Source organism: Oncorhynchus clarkii, chromosome 12 (assembly GCF_045791955.1).
Source record: "Oncorhynchus clarkii lewisi isolate Uvic-CL-2024 chromosome 12, UVic_Ocla_1.0, whole genome shotgun sequence".
NCBI lineage: Eukaryota > Metazoa > Chordata > Actinopteri > Salmoniformes > Salmonidae > Oncorhynchus > Oncorhynchus clarkii.
The window spans coordinates 58,099,989-58,120,869 of NC_092158.1; the positions used below are offsets into that span (position 1 = coordinate 58,099,989).

Sequence of the window (20,881 nt, forward strand, 5' to 3'; positions counted from 1 at the left end):
TTTTAGTGAGCTTCTCGGGACACTCAGGGCAGATGTCCCCAACCAACCTTCTAGAGAGGGCATCCAACACTGAGTCTCCGCACTCCTTACCTGGACATTCCAAAATGGAGTCAAACAAGGTAAGCAAAAACAACTTGACCATTCATTACTCAACACACATCCTATGGAATACCTACAACTACTGTCTGATAGAAAGACAATGATGAATAAACAAAATACTGAAAGGGAAAGGTAAGTTGCTATTGTGTCTTTTCTAAATTGAACTCGAGGTCAGACGACTTATGTGTTTTTCCCCCAATCAAATCAAATCAAATTTTATTTGTAACATTCGACAAATTAAACAGGTAGACCTTACCGTGAAATGCTTACTTTCAAACCCTTAACCCACAGCGCAGTTCAAGACATAGAGTTAAGAAAATATTTACTAAATAAACTAAAGTAATACAATAAAATTAAAAGTAATACAATAAAATAACAATAACGAGGCTATATACAGGGGGTACCGGTACTGAGTCAATGTGCTGGGGTACAGGTTAGTTAAGGTAATTTGTACATGTAGGTAGGGATAAAGTGACTATGCATAGATAATAAACATCGATGTCAATGTGAATAGTCCGGGTGGCCATTTGATTAATTGTTCAGCGGTCTTAAGGCTTGGGGATAAGACTTGGGGATTTTGGGATTTTTTGGGCCTTCCTCTGACAGCCTAGTATATAGGTCCTGGATGGCAGGAAGCTTGGCCCCGGTGATGTACTGGGCCATACTCACTACCCTCTGTAGCGCCTTACGGTCTGATGCCGAGCAGTTGCCATACCAGGCGGTGATGCAACTGGTCCAGATGCTCTTAATGGTGCAGCTATAGAGTTTTTTGAGGATCTGGGGACCCATGCCAAATCTTTTCAGTCTCCTTAGGCTGAAAATGTGTTGTCGTGACCTCTTCACTACTGTCTTGGTCTGTTTGGACCATGATAGTTTGTTGGTGATGTGGACACCAAGGAACTTGAAACTCTCGACCCGCTTCACAATAGCCCTGTCGATGTGAATGGGGACGTGTTCGGCCCTCCTTTTCCTGTAGTCCACGATCAGCTCCTTTGTTTTGCTCACGTTGAGGGAGAGGTTGTTATCGTGGCACCACACTGACAGGTCTCTGACCTCCTCCTTATAGGCTGGTTCATCGTTGTCGGGGATCAGGCCTGCCGCTGTTGTGTCGTCAGCAAACTTAATGATGGTGATGAAGTCGTACTTGGTCACGGACTCGAGGGTGAACAGGGAGTACAAGCGGGATCTAAGCACGCACCCCTGAGGGGCCCCCGTGTTGAGGATCAGCGTGGCAGATGTGTTGTTGCCTACCCTTACCACCTGGGGGCAGCCCGCCAGGAAGTCCAGGATCCAATTGCTGAGGGAGGTGTTTAGTCCCAGGGTCCTTAGTTTAGTGATGAGCTTTGTGGGCACTATGGTGTTGAACGCTGAGCTGTAGTCAATGAACAGCATTCTCACATAGGTGTTCCTTTTCTCAAGGTAAATGTCCTGTTGGTAGGATAGTCTTGAGCGGAGTTTATTTTCAAGTGATTGCACGTTGGTCGGTAGAAAGGATGGTAGAGGCGGGTTACCCACTCGCCGACAAATTCTCACAAGGCACCCCTACCTCCGCCCCCCTGTATTTTCATATTTTCTTCATGCAAATGATGTGGATTTGGGCCTGGTCTTGGAGATGCAGAATATCCTTCGCGTCAGACTCATTAAAGAAAACATCTTTGTCCAGTTCGAGGTAAGTAATCCCTGTTCTGATATCCAGAAGCTATTTTCTGTCATAATAGACGGTAGCAGCTACAAAATAAGTTACAAACAATGTGAAAAAAACCCAAAATATCACAGTTGGTTAGGAGCCCGTAAAACGGCAGCCATCCCCTCCGGCGCCATTCTTCATTGCACTCCACCCGTGTCAGAGAAATTAACAGTGTCTGTGTTGAGGAGACCGTCGATAGATAGATTTTGACAATCTGAATTTATAAGCACACAGTTCCTGATTTATGAGGGGTGTGTTTGTTGCAGACAGAGACCAGGAGGATAACTCACATCTCTGCTGAGCAGAAGAGACGTTTCAACATCAAGCTAGGCTTTGATACTCTACACAGTCTCGTCACCACACTAAGCTCTCAGCCAAGTATAAAGGTAGGTACTGCAGTACGATATCCAAGACTCTGATTTTTCACGTTAAAAAGTGTGCCAAACAAAAATCTTTGATTGCAAAGTTAAACAAACCACACTCTTTAATCCACCAGGACTACTTTTAACCATTTCCACAGGAAATTTTACAAAAATACATGTAAAGTGCAACAGAATGACCCTCAGTTTTTTATGTAACTGTTTGACCATAAATCAATGCCTTTGCTTTTTTAAATTTTGTGAGAATTTTTTAGATTTTTTATATGCCTTAATTTCTCAAATATATAGGCTCTTATCATTCATTTGACACCAACTTTTATGTGCTACTATGAACTTCATATGTTAGTGCTCATGCAGGTTTTACATTGGAAATGCCTACTGCACAAAACAAGGCATAGTGGAGCAGAGGATGGGAAGCTGCAATGAGCCGTATTTAGGAACTGTTATCAACACCAATCACCTCAGTTACAGTAACACAGAATGGTTTTAGTAATCATATCTTGCCACTATTCCAAACACACAGCATGAGATTCCGTGTGGTGTTGTTGCCCAGCAGTAACCCCTTTGTTCAATAGAAATAGAACAAGTACAGTGCCTTGCGAAAGTATTCGGCCCCCTTGAACTTTGCAACCTTTTGCCACATTTCAGGCTTCAAACATAAAGATATAAAACTGTATTTTTTTGTGAAGAATCAACAACAAGTGTGACACAATCATGAAGTGGAACGACATTTATTGAATATTTCAAACTTTTTTAACAAATCAAAAACTGAAAAATTGGGCGTGCAAAATTATTCAGCCCCTTTACTTTCAGTGCAGCAAACTCTCCAGAAGTTCAGTGAGGATCTCTGAATGATCCAATGTTGAACTAAATGACTAATGATGATAAATACAATCCACCTGTGTGTAATCAAGTCTCTGTATAAATGCACCTGCACTGTGATAGTCTCAGAGGTCCGTTAAAAGCGCAGAGAGCATCATGAAGAACAAGGAACACACCAGGCAGGTCCGAGATACTGTTGTGAAGAAGTTTAAAGCCGGATTTGGATACAAAAAGATTTCCCAAGCTTTAAACATCCCAAGGAGCACTGTGCAAGCGATACTATTGAAATGGAAGGAGTATCAGACCACTGCAAATCTACCAAGACCTGGCCGTCCCTCTAAACTTTCAGCTCATACAAAGAGAAGACTGATCAGAGATGCAGCCAAGAGGCCCATGATCACTCTGGATGAACTGCAGAGATCTACAGCTGAGGTGGGAGACTCTGTCCATAGGACAACAATCAGTCGAATATTGCACAAATCTGGCCTTTATGGAAGAGTGGCAAGAAGAAAGCCATTTCTTAAAGATATCCATAAAAAGTGTTGTTTAAAGTTTGCCACAAGCCACCTGGGAGACACACCAAACATGTGGAAGAAGGTGCTCTGGTCAGATGAAACCAAAATTGAACTTTTTGGCAACAATGCAAAACGTTATGTTTGGTTTAAAAGCAACACAGCTCATCACCCTGAACACACCATCCCCACTGTCAAACATGGTGGTGGCAGCATGATGGTTTGGGCCTGCTTTTCTTCAGCAGGGACAGGGAAGATGGTTAAAATTGATGGGAAGATGGATGGAGCCAAATACAGGACCATTCTGGAAGAAAACCTGATGGAGTCTGCAAAAGACCTGAGACTGGGACGGAGATTTGTCTTCCAACAAGACAATGATCCAAAACATAAAGCAAAATCTACAATGGAATGGTTCAAAAATAAACATATCCAGGTGTTAGAATGGCCAAGTCAAAGTCCAGACCTGAATCCAATCGAGAATCTGTGGAAAGAACTGAAAACTGCTGTTCACAAATGCTCTCCATCCAACCTCACTGAGCTCGAGCTGTTTTGCAAGGAGGAATGGGAAAAAAATTCAGTCTCTCGATGTGCAAAACTGATAGAGACATATCCCAAGCAACTTACAGCTGTAATCGCAGCAAAAGGTGGCGCTACAAAGTATTAACTTAAGGGGGCTGAATAATTTTGCACGCCCAATTTTTCAGGTTTTGATTTGTTAAAAAAGTTTGAAATATCCAATAAATGTCGTTCCACTTCATGATTGTGTCCCACTTGTTGTTGATTCTACACAAAAAAATACAGTTTTATATCTTTATGTTTGAAGCCTGAAATGTGGCAAAAGGTCGCAAAGTTCAAGGGGGCCGAATACTTTCGCAAGGCACTGTAAATACATGGAGCATTATGTATCTACATTATTGTCTCTGTGCTCTGTCCCATGTCCCAGATCAGCAAGGCCACAACGCTACATAAGACAGTCGAGTACATCAGTAAGATGCAGCAGGAGAGATCTCAGCTACATGAGGAGGCTCAGAGACTCAGGGACGAAATTCTGCTCCTCAACTCTGCCATCAAGTAAGACCACCATCTTGAAACACATTAAACATAATGTGTGTGTGTGTGTGTGTGTGTGTGTGTGTGTGATCATACCACTTCTCTCCCGATGCAGTGTATGCCAGCAGCAGCTGCCTGCCACCGGTGTGCCCATTACCCGTCAACGCTTCGACCACATGAGGGAGAAGTTCAGAGAGTACGTCCGGGCACAGACACTACAGAACTGGAAGTTTTGGATCGTATCTTTAAACTCAGTGATAGCACATTTAGCAGAAGCATAGATTCAGTGTTAGATCCAGACCTGGGTTCAAATAGTATTTGTTTTCATTCAAAAAATTTACTTTTTCTGGTGTGCCAGATGGTATTTTTTTTTAAATAGATGACTCCATTGTTTACATTGCACCAGACAAGATCAGTCAACCGCGCCTACAGTATTTGGAAAAAGCTAATCAAATGGTCTGTTTTTGACTAGTAGCTCACATATGAACAGCCAATGAACAGATATGCATATTTTGTATCATATATTGTAAATAGTGTCATGTGTGTCATAATAATACATGAATCAGGTGCTTTCCTAAACACGGGCTCAGTTCAGCATTATCATAGAGCCCTTGTTTGAGTCCTATAACGGGATGGTGTCCACAGCCAGTGTTGAGGATCTTTGTCGCACCACTCTGTCCTGGCTGGACCAGCACTGCTCTCTGCCTGCCCTCAGACCCAGTGAGTTCAACATCACCAGCTTCAATGACTATCAGTTCGTCATCTAGTCTGTCTGTCTGTTAGTCATCTAGTTTTTGCCTATCTGTCTCTGTGTTTATCTGTCTTCTGTCAGTTAGTCATCAAGTGTTACTCTGTGTGTCTGTCTCATTTTTCTCTTTCTCTCGCTCCTCATCTCCCTCTTACCTGATCCTCTCCTCAGTGGTCCTTAGTTCACTCCGTCTCCTGAGCACCTCCACGTCCATCCTGACAGACCCCAGCCTGGTGCCAGAGCAGGCCACCCAGGCGGTCACCCAGGCTAAGGGCCTCCCCCAGCCTCACCTCCCTGGCCAACCGCAGGACCACTGAGAGACCGTAGCCTGCTCCCCAAGCAAGCCACCCAGGTTGTCACCCAGGGCCTCCCCCACCCTACCCATCCCCAGGACCACTCCCCCTCCACGTGGCCCATTAACAGGGAAAACACACAGCCTATGTGACCCTATGGAACATTATAGTACCCTGTAACACAAAAGCCCAGTGACCCTATTAAACATTTTGAATACCGTAGATTGAAAACCAAACGGTGCCAATGGATCACAGAGCTGAACCCACTTTCAAGCACACATACGGTATGGTACGGTTTAGTGCCCAAAATAACTATATGATTCTCGGAGGGACCAGAACCTTTCTATCCTTTACAAAAGGGATCATGTATATAAGGAGGACTGGAGGTTCAGCATGGAGGGACTTAATCCCAGACCAACACCCACCACCTCACCCTTTCCTGATGAACCAATGTACTCGAATAAGCACAAAACATTCCAAAGCTACAATCTTAGTTATATTCTTAGCTATAACCTTTCTGTAAGGTTACCTCGTATAATGCACTTTTATGGGTGATTTTATAGTGCTGAAATAATTTTGAAGTGACCATTTTTGTGTTCTGTTGTCCCAATAAAATTCAAATGAGGGAAGATAAATTGTCCTCCTTGCTTTTCAATCCACATAGGCTACTATATCTGTGAATGAATTATGTAACTATAATTATATCCTGTAGTTATATAATTTTGAAATGACATCTGGTAACACAGCTGCCAAAGGTATTTAACTATTCTGTGCTAATTGTCTCTCAGGTTATGATTGTATTGTATATTGGAAGTATGGTCATACCCAACAACACACTATCCCCCTGCTTAATAAAACTGTCTTGAAGGCAAATAGAAGAGCCATATGTTTCCTACAGGCATGCTAATATTTCGATATTAATCTGATTATGGCAATACTCCGAGTTTGGCATTAGTCATTTTAACGCCTTACTCTGATTATGTTTTTTGGAGTAAGGTCATAATCTATGCATAAAATGATTAAAACACCTGGATTTTCAGCTCTTTCAAACATGTAAACCACACAGATGTAATGATTTTCTTCGTCCTCCTCTGACGAGGAGTAAGAAATGTCGGACCAATACGCAGCGTGGTATGCGCCCATGTTAATATTTAATGAATCAACTGAACACTAAAAATACAAAATAAAAAACGTGAAAGACAGAAACGAAAACAAAACAGTTCTGTATGGTGCAGACACACAACAGAAAATAATCACCTGAGGGATGAGGGATGGGCCTGGAGATGAGGGATGGGCCTGGAGAAAGGTTACCACTCTCAAATGCATAGACAGAGCTATGGATGCAAGGACTGACCATCCATGGACTGAGCATCCCTTTTAAAATTAAAGTTTTAACCATGTTTTGAGGCTACAAATGATTTGTTTAAATGAACATTGTTTACAAACATTGGAATAATACAAGCTAACATTTTGGGTTATCATGGGCTATGACTGTTGAATTAAGTTAATGAGGCATAAGTTATTTTCTCCAAGAATCAAATGGTATATATTATGAGTTTACAAGTCCAAAAATGGATGTAGCAACTGCAGACTGCCCCTTCAATCAGAGTACCTGTGGTGGGTTCTGTGCATGTCCTATGTGATACCTGTATATTTAAAATGTTTGGCAGAAGGAAAGCCGCCTCTTCCGATATGTAGACTACGCGCAGACTACGCGCAAGTATAACACACAAGGTGCAATTTCAAAATTGTATTGTGCATCAGCAGTTTTCCACTTGTTATGTCAGTCACTGACAGTCACTCAATTAGCCCATGTCAGCTAAACATTTTTAGATTGCAGGTTAAGGTAATCTAGCCAGTCATCTAAACTGGTTATTTGGATCTTGGATGCTGATTGATTGATAGCAGATCCCCGGATAATTCTGGTTCACAGCTCCATTTAAATTGTGCCAAAGCCCAGCCAGGCCATTCATAAACTTCATCTCCCCTGGAAAAAAAGCGGCTAGACATTATTTCCCCATGCTTGTAGCCTAGCATTTACAACATTGAGGGTTTGTCTAAATCAGGGGTGCTCAAATTTTTGGTATTGGTGGGCCAAAATATAATCTGAGTGGTAGACCTTAGGCCGAACAAATAGACAATATTTATTTAGAAAAATATAAAGTAAACAATAGCTATTTCGAGTCTTTAAACAATTGCTTTTTTGAAACTAATCATAAAATTACACTTAAAACAATCGAATTGTAGCCATATAACTTGACACATAACACATTCGGATTAACAGTATTAAAGATGTATTACATTTTTATCATTGTAACATAGAAACTGCAACCAATAGAGCCCCTGGCTATCCCTAAATAAAATAAAATTGTGCTTTCTGGTTTGCTTAACATAAGAAATTTGAAATTATTTATACTTTTACTTTTACAGGGATAGTAAAAGTAAAGATACATTGATAGAAAGTGAAAGTCAGTAAAATACTACTTGAGTAAAATGTTTAAAAGTTTTAAATATAGCCTACTTACAGTGCCATCTGAAAGTCTTCAGACCCCTTGACTTTTTACACATTTTGTTACGTTACAGCCTTATTCTAAAATGGATTGAATAAAAACAATTCCTCAGAAGTCTACACACAATAGGTGTGTCCAAACATTTGTATTAAAAATACAAAACAGAAATAGCTTATTTGCATACAGTACCAGTCAAATGTTCGGACACGCCTACTCATTCAAGGGTTTTCTTTATTTGGACTATTTTCTACATTGTAGAATAATAGTGAAGACATCAAAACCATGAAATAACACAAATGGAATGCATTTCAATTTTACAGGTGTGCCTTGTTAAAAGTTAATTTGTGGAATTTCTGTCCTTAATACATTTGAGCCAATCAGTTGTGTTGAGACAAGGTAGGGGTGATATAGAGAAGATAGCTCTACTTGGTACAAGATCAAGCCCATATTATGGCAAGAACAGCTCAAATAAGCAAAGAGAAACAACAGTCCATCATTACTTTAAGACATGAAGGTCAGTCAATGCAGAACATTTCAAGAACTTCTTCAAGGTTAATCGCAAAAACTACTAAGTGCTATGATGAAACTGGCTCTCATGAGGACCGCCACAGGAAAGGAAGACCCAGAGTTAACTCTAATAAACTTATCCTCTGCAGCAGAGGATAAGTTTATTAGAGTTACCAGCCCAAATAAATGCATGAATCAGGCCTTCATGGTCGAATTGCTGCAAAGAAACTACTACTATAGGACACCAAAAATAATAAGAGACTTCCTTGGGCCAAGAAACATGAGCAATGGACATTAGACCAGTGGAAATCTGTTCCTTGGTCTGATGAGTCCAAATGCGAGCTTTTTGGTTCCAACTGCGTGTCTTTGTGAGACGCAGAGTATGTGAACGGATGATCTCTGCATGTGTAGTTCCCAACATGAAGCATGGAGGAGGAGATGTGATGGTGTTAGGGTGCTTTGCTGGTGAAACTGTCAGTGATTTATTTATTACTCAAGGCACACTTAACCAGCATGGCTACCACATCATTCTGCAGCGATACGCCATCCCATCTGGTTTGCGCTTAGTGGGACTATAATTTTTTTCCCAAGAGGACAATGACCCAACACACCTCCAGGCTGTTTAAGGGCTATTTGACCAAGAAGGAGAGTGATGGAGTGCTGCATCAGATGACCTGGCCTCTACAATCACACAACCTCAACCCAATTGAGATGGTTTGGGATGAGTTGGACCGCAGAGTGAAGGAAAAGCAGGCAACAAGTGCTCATTATACTCCTTCAAGACAGTTGCAAAAGCATTCCTGGTGAAGCTGGTTGAGAGAATGCCAAGAATGTGCAAAGTTGTCATCAAGGCAAAGTGGCTACTTTGAAGAATCTCAAATATAAAACATGTTTTGATTTGTTTTTCACTTTTTAGGTTACTACATCATTCGATATGTGTTATTTCATAGTTTTGATGCCTTCACTATTATTCTACAATGTAGACAATATTAAAAATAAAGAAAAACCCTTGAATGAGTAGGTGGTCCAAACTTTTGACTGGTAATGTTAGTATTTAGACCCTTTGCTATGAGACTCGAAATTGAGCTCAGGTGCATCCTGTTTCCATTGATCATCCATGAGTTGTTTCTACAACTTGATTGGAGTCCACCTGTGTTAAATTCAATTGATTGGACATCATTTGAAAGGCACACACCTGTCTATATAATCTCCCACAGTTGACAGTGCAGGTCAGAGCAAAAACCAAGCCATTAGGTCGAAGGAATTGTCCGTAGAGCTCCAAGACAGGATTGTGTTGAGGCACAGATCTGGGGAAGGGTACCAAAAAACTTCTGCAGCATTGAAGGTCCCTAAGAACACAGTGGCCTCCATAATTCTTAAATGTAAGAAAATTGGAACCACCAAGCTCTTCCTAGAGCTGGCCGCCCAGCCAAATTGAGCAATCGGGGGAGAAGGGCCTTGCTCAGGGATGTGACCAAGAACCTGATGGTCACAGAGCTCAATAGTTTCTCTGTGGAGATAGGAGAAACTTCCTGAAGGACAACCTTCTCTGCAGCACTCCACCAATCAGGCCTTTATATAGAGTGGCCAGACGTAAGCCACTCCTCTGTAAAAGGCACATGACAGGCCGCTTGGAGTTTGCCAAAAGGCACCTAAAGACTCTCAGACCATGGGAAACAAGATTCTCTGGTCTGATGAAACCAAGATTGAACTCTTTGGTCTGAATGCCAAGTGTCCCGTCTGGAGGAAATCTGGCACCTTGATTTTCAGCAGCAGGGACTTGGAAACTAGTCAGGATTGAGGGAAATATGAATGGAGCAAAGTACAGAGATCCCTGATGAAAATCTGCTCCACAGCTCTCAGGACCTCAGCTTGGAAGAAGGTTCACCATCCAACAGGACAACGACCCTAAGCACACAGCCAAGACAATGCAGGAGTGGCTTCGGGACAAGTCTCTGAAGGTCCTTGAGTGGCCCAGCCAAAGCCCGGACTTGAACCCCATCGCACATCTAGGGAGAGACCTGAAAATAGATGTGCAGCAACGCTCCCCATCCAACCTGACAGAGCTTGAGAGGATCTGCAGAGAAGAATGGGAGAAACTCCCCAAATACATTTTAGCCAAACTTGTAGCGTCATACCCAATAAGACTCTACGCTGTAATCGCTGCCAAAGGTGCTTCAACAAAGTACTGATCAAAGGGTCTGAATGCTTATGTTAATGTGATATTTCACTTGTTTTAAAAAAATATATAAATTAGCACACAAAAAATTCAACCTATTTTTGCTTTGTCATTATGGGGTATTGTGTGTAGATTGATGAGGGGGAAAAAAATATTTAATCAATTTCAGAATAGGGCTGTGATGTAACAAAATGTGGAAAAAGTCAAGGGGTCTGAATACTTTCCAAATGCACTGTAAGTAGGCTATCAATAGTAAATGTAATTGCTAAAATATACTTAAGTATCAAAGTAAAAGTATATATAATTTCAAATTCCTTATGTTACGCAAACCAGAAAGCATAATTGTATTTATTTTATTTAGGGATAGCCAGGGGCTGTCTCCATCAATTGGACATCATTTACAAACAAAGCATGTGTGTTTCGTGAGTCTGTCAGATCAGAGGCAGTAGGGATGACCAGGGATGTTCTCTTGATAAGTTTGTGAATTGGACCATTTTCCTGTCCTGCTAAGCATTAAACTTTTGGGTGTCAGGGAAAATGTGTGGAGTAAAAAGTACATTATTTTCTTCAGGAATGTAGTGAAGTAAAAGTTGTAAAAAATATATAAATAGTGAAGTAAAGTACAGATACCCCCCCCCCCCCCCCCAAAAAAAAATACTTAAGTGGTATTTTAAAGTATTTTTACTTAAGTACTTTTTACCACTGCAAATAGGCATATCATGGCGTAAGGCATGTGTAGAATTGGATGAAAATATATTTTTTAAACATTTTGCCCACAAGGTGGGGCTGCCCCTGACCAAATATTGCTTGTTATTAATCTACAAGGAAGTGAGTTCGGAATCAATTGGACTTTCCCAAAAAAATCATAGATTCACAATAATGGTGTTATTTTGTGCATGTAAACGTAGTCCTTATGGTATTATTTTGTACTCTCTACAATCAACCAGCATGTGCTTGTGGTCAAAAAAAGTCGCGCTAGATGGCGCTATCCGAGCGTACACGTCCACTAAATATTACTCTTCATTGTCCAGGATTTTGTAGGCTATTTTTCTCAGACGTCATCCTGCGTTGTTCATAGATGCAATGTTCCCTCCCATCCGGTAGAGGTTACTGTGCAGAATTTTGGGCGTGGAGCGCTGTGTTTTTACAATACTGCTTTGCCGCTTCTTAGCGCTGTCCACTTCAGCACCAGGCAGGATAACAGTCAGCTCGAACTTTGGAATCCAGGACCACGAACAAAACCTTCACAAGAGGACGGCACCGCTAAGCGTCACACGGTGTCCGAAATACATAAACCATCACCGCCGTCAGCCGTCCAACAACTCCGTTATTCACGAGAGAGAGAAGAACAAGGTAAGAAACATAACGTAAAACCGTGCTTATTCATAGAAGAGGATGAAGTTGGCAAGCTCGCGACAGCAGGCTGTTCGCGCATCAGTGAAGAATGAACGGTAGCTCGAGCCCCGTTAGCATACGCAGGCTGGATTAAATAAACAGATTAACTTCGCCGTTTTTATTTGACAATTACTTCTGTATTTGCATCAGATAAACACGACAATCTATTTTGCTATGGTACCGGCTAACTTCTGCGTTCAAGAACTGTCCATGTACAAAGAAAAACCGTTGTTGTTGTTAATCACACTGATCCGTGCTCTGCAGATGTCCCTGTTTTTTTTTTTTACATTTATTTCCGGAGCTAAAATGTCTTTAATTTGCAGGTTCGTGAGTTGAGATGTTTACTGTTTACCGTTCAGGGAATTGTCTGTGGTTGTTCATAATCATTTTTGTCTCGAACATGAGCCACATTGATATGAGTGGGTGATGACAAAGTTCATTGGGTATGCTCGGGGGAGATGTGTTTATAATTACTTACTGTTATTCATCTTACTTGACAGTGCATTCAATGGAGTATGTTCCATCCTATGCTTGACTCCCTCCCCCCAAACCCTTAGTTATACATAATCTTCAATGTTGCATTTCTCACTATCATAGTCAGAGTCCTGATTGTGCTGAATGTCCTTGATTGTTCCCCAATAATGGTACAGTATACAGTACATACTGAAATTGACTGGCATCCATGAATACAGGAATCCATCTCAGTTCAGTAAGGCTAACTCAACTCAATGGGTAAATGTCTGCAAGCGTTTTGCTACACCCGCTAAATATGTGTGTGTGACCAATAACAATGGGATTTGATTTGAAATTGCTCCCATTTCACCATGATTCCTGATGCAGTTTGCACTTGTTTAGCAGTGGGTCTGTCTGGCTTAGTTCCGCGTGGAGGTAGACACCTTTACAATAACTAAATGTACACGTCATGACAGCATTGAAAGACGAGGAGAGAGTCGGTGTCGTCCTAACCAATATCAAACAACTTTTCCTTGTTTCACATCTGATAAACCGGTTGTACAGAAGATGCCGCCGTCATACGGTGTTGTTGTTTTTTTGTCATACTGTGTATTGGTTGTCAAACACGGTGTAGCGGTTGTTTGTCACATGGTGAAGGTTCTGCAGTTGTCGTCATGCCGATATGTCTCATCCAATGTTACTGTTAGTGTGTTTGTGTGTGTTTGTTTAGCCCTCACCTCAGCAACCCTGAGGCGGTCAGCTAGTCAGCCGGCTAGTCCAGTCTAGGATTAGATCAGATTGTATTAAGATGAAGCTAGCTGCTGGCTGCTTGTTGTTCACACGCAAGGTGACAAAGAGAGGAAAGTTGAAGTCTGGCCAATAGAGATCCCTAGTCGCTGAGCTGGACGAGCCGTTGAAGCCGGTCACGGAACAACTACTCTCAGCAGAAATCTTTCCTGTACTCTATATCGCTCTCTTTCTCGTGCTCTCTTTTGTCTCTTTTTCATCTACATTTACATTCTGTCTGCTGTTCAATGTACTTGGTTATGTGACGAGCAGTGACATTTCCCCCTGTCTGCCACCCTTCTCTCTCTGAGTGTAGCTACTCCTGCTATTCTCTTTCTTCACATCCAGGCTCTGTCAGTCAGTGCCTCCCTCCCTCCCCGGGTGCTTCGTCCCCCAGCAGACACACGCTACTCCTCCTCCTCCTCCTCCTCCCGTCCTACTTCCCTCATCCCCCTTTATATGAAGGACACCCAGCACAGCTGGAAGTGGGAGGAAGGGAGGGGGAGATGAAGGTTGTAGCAGGGGGAGGGAGATGTGTCGGTTATGGGGTGCGGGGAGGACGAGAATGGAGTTGGAGAGGGATCCAGGGGGGGGGGGGGGGGGGGGGGGGGGGGGGGGTGTATCCTCAAACTACAAACGAGGTCTGCACATGTCGCCCCACATCCACCGCCTTGTTTTTAAAATCCGAACTGTAGATGTTAGAGCACAGCGGGTGGCGGATAACTCTTCCTTGTTTAAAGACAGTGATTCCTTCCAAATGATGCTCTTATCTCTGAGCAGCATGGGGAACGCAGACAGAAACTGTTCTCCTTCAACCCCCTTGAACCACCAGGCAGCATTGGGCTGGTGTGTGTGTGTGTGTGTGTGTGTGTGTGTGTGTGTGTGTGTGTGTGTGTGTGTGTGTGTGTGTGTGCGTGTTTGTGCGAGTGGGCATGTGTGTGTGTCCGGGCATATGCATGTGTGTGTGCATGTGTTTGTGTGTGGAGAACAGAGAGGACAGGTGGGGGTGAGAGACAGTGTGAGGCACTAATGGCAATAGGTCACATACATTTAGCTGGTTGTATGTAAAGTCCCTGACAGTTCAGTAGACCTGAACTTGGTCATAGATGTATGACGAGGTCAGTAATGTGTGACTAACCACATGTTGTTGGATCCAGGAAGTCACCTTCAGATCTGTACTATCATAGGAGGCTTTCTATTTGGGTTATAATGATGCAAAGGATTGCAACACTGTATTGTATAGCCTCTTCCGCAGACAAACTACAGAGTGTTATCTGAATTATCACATAAAGACAAGCCGCTAGTCTTTCCTGTCTGCCTGCCCCATATACGCCCAGGGACTCGACATACAGTTCTGGTGGCCAAATTAGCACACCTCCGTTTCCTTGTTATAACACATACATATTTTTGATCTTATCCCCCTCCACGCAATCACACACACACACACACACACACACACACACACACACACACACACACACACACACACACACACACACACACTTCACTTCATTCTCTGTCTTCATCTGTCTCTTAATGTCATTCTGCGTGCCTGTGTATGTGAGTGAGATCTGGCAGCTGGCAGGCCTGTGTGTGTGTGTGTGTGTGTGTGTGTGTGTGTGTGTGTGTGTGTGTGTGTGTGTGTGTGTGTGTGTGTGTGTGTGTGTGTGTGTGTGTGAGAGAGAGTGAGAAAGAAAGATCTGGCGCACATGCATGTGTGTGTGTGAGTTTGCGTGCTCATCTGCCTGTCTGGGCTACTGGAGACCTAGTCAAAGACCCAATGTCGTGTTCCTCACAGATGGGAGAACGTATGCTTCCTCTTCCTTTTAGAGTCCCTCTGCATGTACAGTAGTTCCCATTTATCCCTCTACAGCAGATGCTACTGGAGAAGGCTTGCAATTACGACACCTGATGAGTCGTCTACAAAACTAGTGCGTGGCTCTTTATGTCACTCACATCTGATAGAGGCTTTAAAGGGGCAATCTGCAGTTGCTACATCAAACGTATAATATGTACCCATTGATTCTTTAACTTTTTAAATGCCCTCATGAGCTTAGTTCAACTGCTGTACCCCACCAGAACCCCAAATTTAAGCTTTTTTTACGCCAATGTTTGTAAACAAAGTAAGTGTTAACGAACACTGTATAGCCTCAAAACATGGTTAAAACCATAACGTTGATATCATGGGAAGGTCAGTTCTTGCATCCATAGGTCTGTCTATGAATTTGACGAGTGGTTACATTTCTCCAGCCCCGTCCCTCAGCTTTTTACAGCAACGCTTTGTCATTGTTTAAATTGCTGATTGCCCCTTTAAGATAAGCTACCATTCTGGTGTGCTGTCTACTGTTTTTACTTAGATAGCTTGTGTGTGTGTGTCCGTGTGCGTTCGTGCATGTCGGCTACCTGAGGTATGTGAGTGTGAGGTCAGCATAAAAGCGTGGGATCTAGATATTCCTTTACACCCAGAAGAAGACTTTACTCCATGCCCTTTGATCAGAGACAGTCAAGGCTTAGATTCTCTCATCAAGCAGCAAAAACACATTACATACAATTTAGATCAAGGACCCAAATGGAATAATTGAATAATTAAACCAGCCCGATACATTTTTTTCTTTTTAAAACTGAGTCTTCTGATAATATATTGTGTCCTCTGCAGGCTGGTAGTTGTTAAATCAAGACTGATATATTCTCTTTTTTTCCCCCCTGAGATTTCTTATTACTCAATAAAATATTGGTGTTGTTATTCATCATTTGGATGAATTATAAAAACATTACTCCCCTACAGGGCTAACAGGCTTCTCTGCAGTATAGTAGAGCTGCTTCCCAAATGGCACCCTCTTCCCTGCATAATGCGCCCTATTCCCCATGGGCCCTGGTCCAAAGTAGTGCAACGCACTAGTCTATAATAGGGTGCCGTTTGGGACGCTACCTAGATATTAGAGCAGGGAAGGCCTGTGTTTTTGATGAGAGGATCAGATGAAACTGCATTATTGAAGCGAACACACAGTCATGACAAAAACTGGAGGGTGAAAATGCAGAGTTTTTCACACGCACGCATGCACAAACACACACACACACAAACAGGAACACAGGCACGCATGCACAAACACACACGCACACAGGCACTCTTAGAGGGTTGGCTCTGTTTGAAGCTTTCACTGAGTTACTACTCTGCAGCGAGAGGAAAGGGCACACTGTGCCTTTGGACAGCTCTGGGTGCTGTGTGTATGTGTGTGTGTGTCCTCTTGGGATCCCTTCTCTCTCTCTCTTCTTTCCCACTGACTTCAGAGCTGCTTTGAAGTTTCCTCCACAGTAACGGGGTGAAAGGAAGAGAGAAAGATGAAGGGAGGGAGATAGGGATAGGAAAAGAGGACAGTAAAGGAGTAGAGAGAAAGAAAGGGAGGTACAGAAAGAGAGGAGCTGCTTTATTTCTCTTCCCTTAGTCCCTTCTGCGGAGTAGTGGGAGAAGAGGACAAGAGAGAGAGAGGAGGGGAGACGAGTAGAGAGGAGAGAAGAGATGGGTAAAGAGGAGATGAGTAGAAAGGAGAGAAGAGATGGGTAAAGAGGAGATGAGTAGAAAGGAGAGAAGAGATGGGTAAAGAGGAGAGAAGAGATGGGTAAAGAGGAGATGAGTAGAGAGGAGAGAAGAGATGAGTATAGAGGACAAGAGAGGAGAGATGAGTAGAGAGGAGAGAAGAGATGAGTATAGAGGACAAGAGAGGAGAGATGAGGAGAGAAGAGATGACTATAGAAGACAAGAGAGGAGAGATGAGTAGAGAGGAGAAGAGATGAGAGGAAGAGATGTGTAGAGAGGAGAGAAGAGATGAGTATAGAGGACAAGAGAGGAGAGATGAGTAGAGAGGAGAGAAGAGATGACTATAGAAGACAAGAGAGGAGAGATGAGTAGAGAAGAGAAGAGAGATGAGATGAGGAGAGATGAGGAGAGAAGAGATGAGTATAGAGGACAAGATAGGAGAGATGAGTAGAGAGAAGAGATGACTATAGATGAGATGAGAGATGAGGAGAGAAGAGATGAGTATAGAGGACAAGAGAGGAGAGATGAGTAGAGAGAAGAGATGACTATAGAGGACAAGAGAGGAGAGATGAGTAGAGAGGAGAGAAGAGATTACTATAGAGGACAAGAGATGAGTAGAGAAGAGAAGAGATGAGAGGAAGAGATGAGTAGAGATGAGGAGAGAAGAGATGAGTATAGAGGACAAGAGAGGAGAGATGAGTAGAGAGGAGAGAAGAGATGAGTAGAGAGGAGAGAAGAGATGACTATAGAGGACAAGAGAGGAGAGATGAGTAGAGAGGAGAGAAGAGATGAGTATAGAGGACAAGAGAGGAGAGATGAGTAGAGAGGAGAGAAGAGATGAGTATAGAGGACAAGAGAGGAGAGATGAGTAGAGAAGAGAAGAGATGAGTAGAGAGGACTAGAGAGTAGAGAGGAGAGGAGAGATGAGTAGAGAGGACAGGCGAGGAGACGAGCAGAGAGGAGAGAAGAAATGAGTAGAGAGGATAAGAGAGGAGAGGAGACGAGTAGAGAGGAGAGAAGAGATGAGTAGAGAGGACAAGAGAGGAGAGTAGAGGAGAGAAGAGATGAGTAGAGAGGAGAGGAGAGATGAGAGGAGAGGAGAGATGAGTAGAGAGGACAAGAGAGGAGAGGAGACGAGTAGAGAGGAGAGGAGAGATGAGTAGAGAAGGGAGGTGTCGAGTAGAGAGGAGAGAAGAGATGAGGAGAGAAGAGATGAGTAGAGAGGACAAGAGAGGAGACGAGCAGAGAGGAGAGAAGAGATGAGTAGAGAGGACAAGAGAGGAGAGGAGACAAGTAGAGAGGAGAGGAGAGATGAGTAGAGAGGAGAGGTGTCGAGTAGAGAGGAGAAAATTGATGAGGAGAGAAGAGATGAGTAGAGAGGACAAGAGAGGAGACGAGCAGAGAGGAGAGAAGAGATGAGTAGAGAGGACAAGAGAGGAGAGGAGACGAGTAGAGAGGAGAGGAGAGATGAGTGGAGAGGAGAGGTGTCGAGTAGAGAGGAGAAAAGAGATGAGGAGAGAAGAGATGAGTAGAGAGGACAAGAGAGGAGAGTAGACGAGTAGAGAGGAGAGGAGAGATGAGTAGAGAGGACAGGAGATGAGAGAAGACGAATAGAGAGGAGAGATGAGATGAGTAGAGAGGACAAAAGAGGAGACGAGTAGAGAAGAGAGAAGAGATGAGTAGAGAGGACAAGAGAGGAGAGGAGACGAGTAGAGAGGAGAGATGAGTAGAGAGGACAAGAGAGGAGACGAGTAGAGAGGAGAGAGGACAAGAGAGGAGATTAGTAGAGAGGAGAGGAGACAAGTCGAGAGGAGAGATGAGTAGAGAGGAGACAAGTAGAGAAGAGAGAGGACAAGAGAGGAGACGAGTAGAAAGGGGAGAAGAGATGAGTAGGGAGGATAGGAGAGGAGACAGGTAGAGAGGAGAGAGGAGACGAGTAGAGAGGGGAGAAGAGATGAGTAGGGAGGATAGGAGAGGAGACGAGTAGAGAGGAGAGAGGAGATGAGTGGAGAGGACAAGAGAGGAGAGACGAGATGAGTAGGGAGGACAGGAGAGGAGAAGAGTAGAGAGGAGAGAGGAGATGAGTGGAGAGGAGACGAGTAGAGAGGAGAGAGGAGATGAGTGGAGAGACGAGATGAGTAGGGAGGACAGGAGAGGAGACGAGTAGAGAGGAGAGAGGAGATGAGTGGAGAGGACAAGAGAGGAGAGACGAGATGAGTAGGGAGGACAGGAGAGGAGATGAGTAGAGAGGACAAGAGAGGAGAGATGAGAGGAGAGAGGAGATGAGTGGGGAGGACAGGAGAGGAGACGAGTAAGAGAGGAGAGAGGAGATGAGTGGAGAGGAGACGAGTAGAGAGGAGAGAGGACTGAGGGGAAAGAGAGTGTTTGACTTTTGAGCGTGGTGGAGCACAGTGCACCTCCCCCTCAGTGAGCCCCTGAATAATAGAGGAGAGGAGTGTCTGCTTCCAGAGCTCACAAAGCAGGATCAGAGGATGACTTTCCTCTCCTGGCTTGGGTTACAGGGAGGGGAGGTACATGATATGAACAGCTGCCGCTCAACTAAACTGTTGATCAACTGATCATCTGTTGTGTTATATTGAACCACACACACACACACACACACACACACACACACACACACACACACACACACACACCCTGACCTATTCACACACTGGGCACCTGGAGTACCCCTGAGACGTCACACTCTCATCATCTCCTTGAAGGAGCCATCTATACCTGAGCGAGAAAGAGAGGGGGAAAAAGAGTGCGAGGAGAAGTCAAGCTTTTATTTATTGTTTATGACAAAACTCACACGGAGAAAGCAGCTCAGTCACCGCAGTGATAATGCTATCATTTTCTATAGTGTGGCGTTGAAGTTCTTATCCTACGCAGACATAACAGCCGTCATGTGGGGTTGTAAAGTGCCTATTATCAGCTTCTCTACTGACTCTTTACACTCATACCTGTAACCAGGTTGAACGCCTGAATTGGAACGCAGTGGCTGTACAGTAACATGCTATACCTGACATCAGGCTCTGCGTTTCACAGCTGTGTGGGGGTTTTTGACTGACAGACGCTCTGAACTTGAGCACCTTGTGCGACAAGAAGTTCCCTTGTCACCCCTGCTAATTGGGCAACTTTTGCAAGCGTTTTGTTGTCTGAGTGAGGGAAAGGCAGTAAAATACGATGACTCGAGGTATTTTGAAAGATGAAACGTTGAGGATTATAATAAATACCGCGTTGACGCCATAAAAGCAATCCAAACACTTGTGAGTCCAAATGTGCACTTCACATGTGCACTTCCTTTCCATATCACATCACAAAACCCATGTAATATACTGTGTCAACATTTATGAACACAATGTTTGATGAACAGTTACAAGATGACTTTGGCATCATACCCTGGGTTTGTTCTGAACTGAATGAACCCATGTTTGCCTATTGTGAAGAACATTTGACCCGGCGCACACACACCTGAATGCACTCGTGCATGACTCCTTTCCATGCACACCAAAATTGCGTTGTGAAAGCCTAACGCTGCAGTGTCATATTTTAGAACTTGGCTAGTTATGTTGTCAATAGGTCAGGCTTTCAAATGTTACCCAACTGACCCAGATTGTGGTCTATAATGGACCTTTTTTTTTGGATTGCGTAAACAACAACAGTAATTGTGTGAGGGCGGGGATGCAGGCTTGTGTTTCAAACATAACAACTACAAGGGTGCTTGTTCGAGCTCCTCGCCGACACAGCTAGGAGAGCTCAAAAGAAGTACCTTATAGTCGAAGACTCTTCTTTGAGTCATTCAAAAAAGTGCGTTGATATTACTTAGGAAATGTGCACACTTTGGAGAGGTGTGTGGTCACTCGGAGACTCCAGTAAAAGTCTCCTCACTCAAACCTTTGTCTATTTCTTTTGTTGTTGT

At 43.4% G+C, this 20,881-nt stretch overlaps 2 protein-coding genes across 5 annotated transcripts in view; both read left to right on the forward strand.

Moving 5' to 3' along the window:
• The window catches only part of LOC139420863 (carbohydrate-responsive element-binding protein), a 40,650-nt gene extending 34,430 nt beyond the window's left edge, over window positions 1–6,220 (forward strand). Inside the window, exons 12-17 of the mRNA XM_071171226.1 lie at window positions 7–119; window positions 2,053–2,172; window positions 4,444–4,571; window positions 4,666–4,789; window positions 5,141–5,270; window positions 5,470–6,220. Of these exons, the coding sequence (XP_071027327.1) occupies window positions 7–119; window positions 2,053–2,172; window positions 4,444–4,571; window positions 4,666–4,789; window positions 5,141–5,270; window positions 5,470–5,615 (761 nt within the window). The 3' untranslated portion in view covers window positions 5,616–6,220. The remainder of the gene's footprint in view (window positions 1–6; window positions 120–2,052; window positions 2,173–4,443; window positions 4,572–4,665; window positions 4,790–5,140; window positions 5,271–5,469) is intronic.
• Window positions 6,221–11,991: 5,771 nt separating this feature from the next.
• LOC139420864 (serine/arginine repetitive matrix 3) overlaps window positions 11,992–20,881 on the forward strand; it is a 156,717-nt gene continuing 147,827 nt past the window's right edge. For all 4 annotated transcript variants that reach the window (XR_011635551.1, XM_071171227.1, XM_071171228.1 and 1 more), the window contains exon 1: window positions 11,992–12,140. The gene's annotated coding sequence lies outside the window, so the exon portion shown is untranslated. The remainder of the gene's footprint in view (window positions 12,141–20,881) is intronic.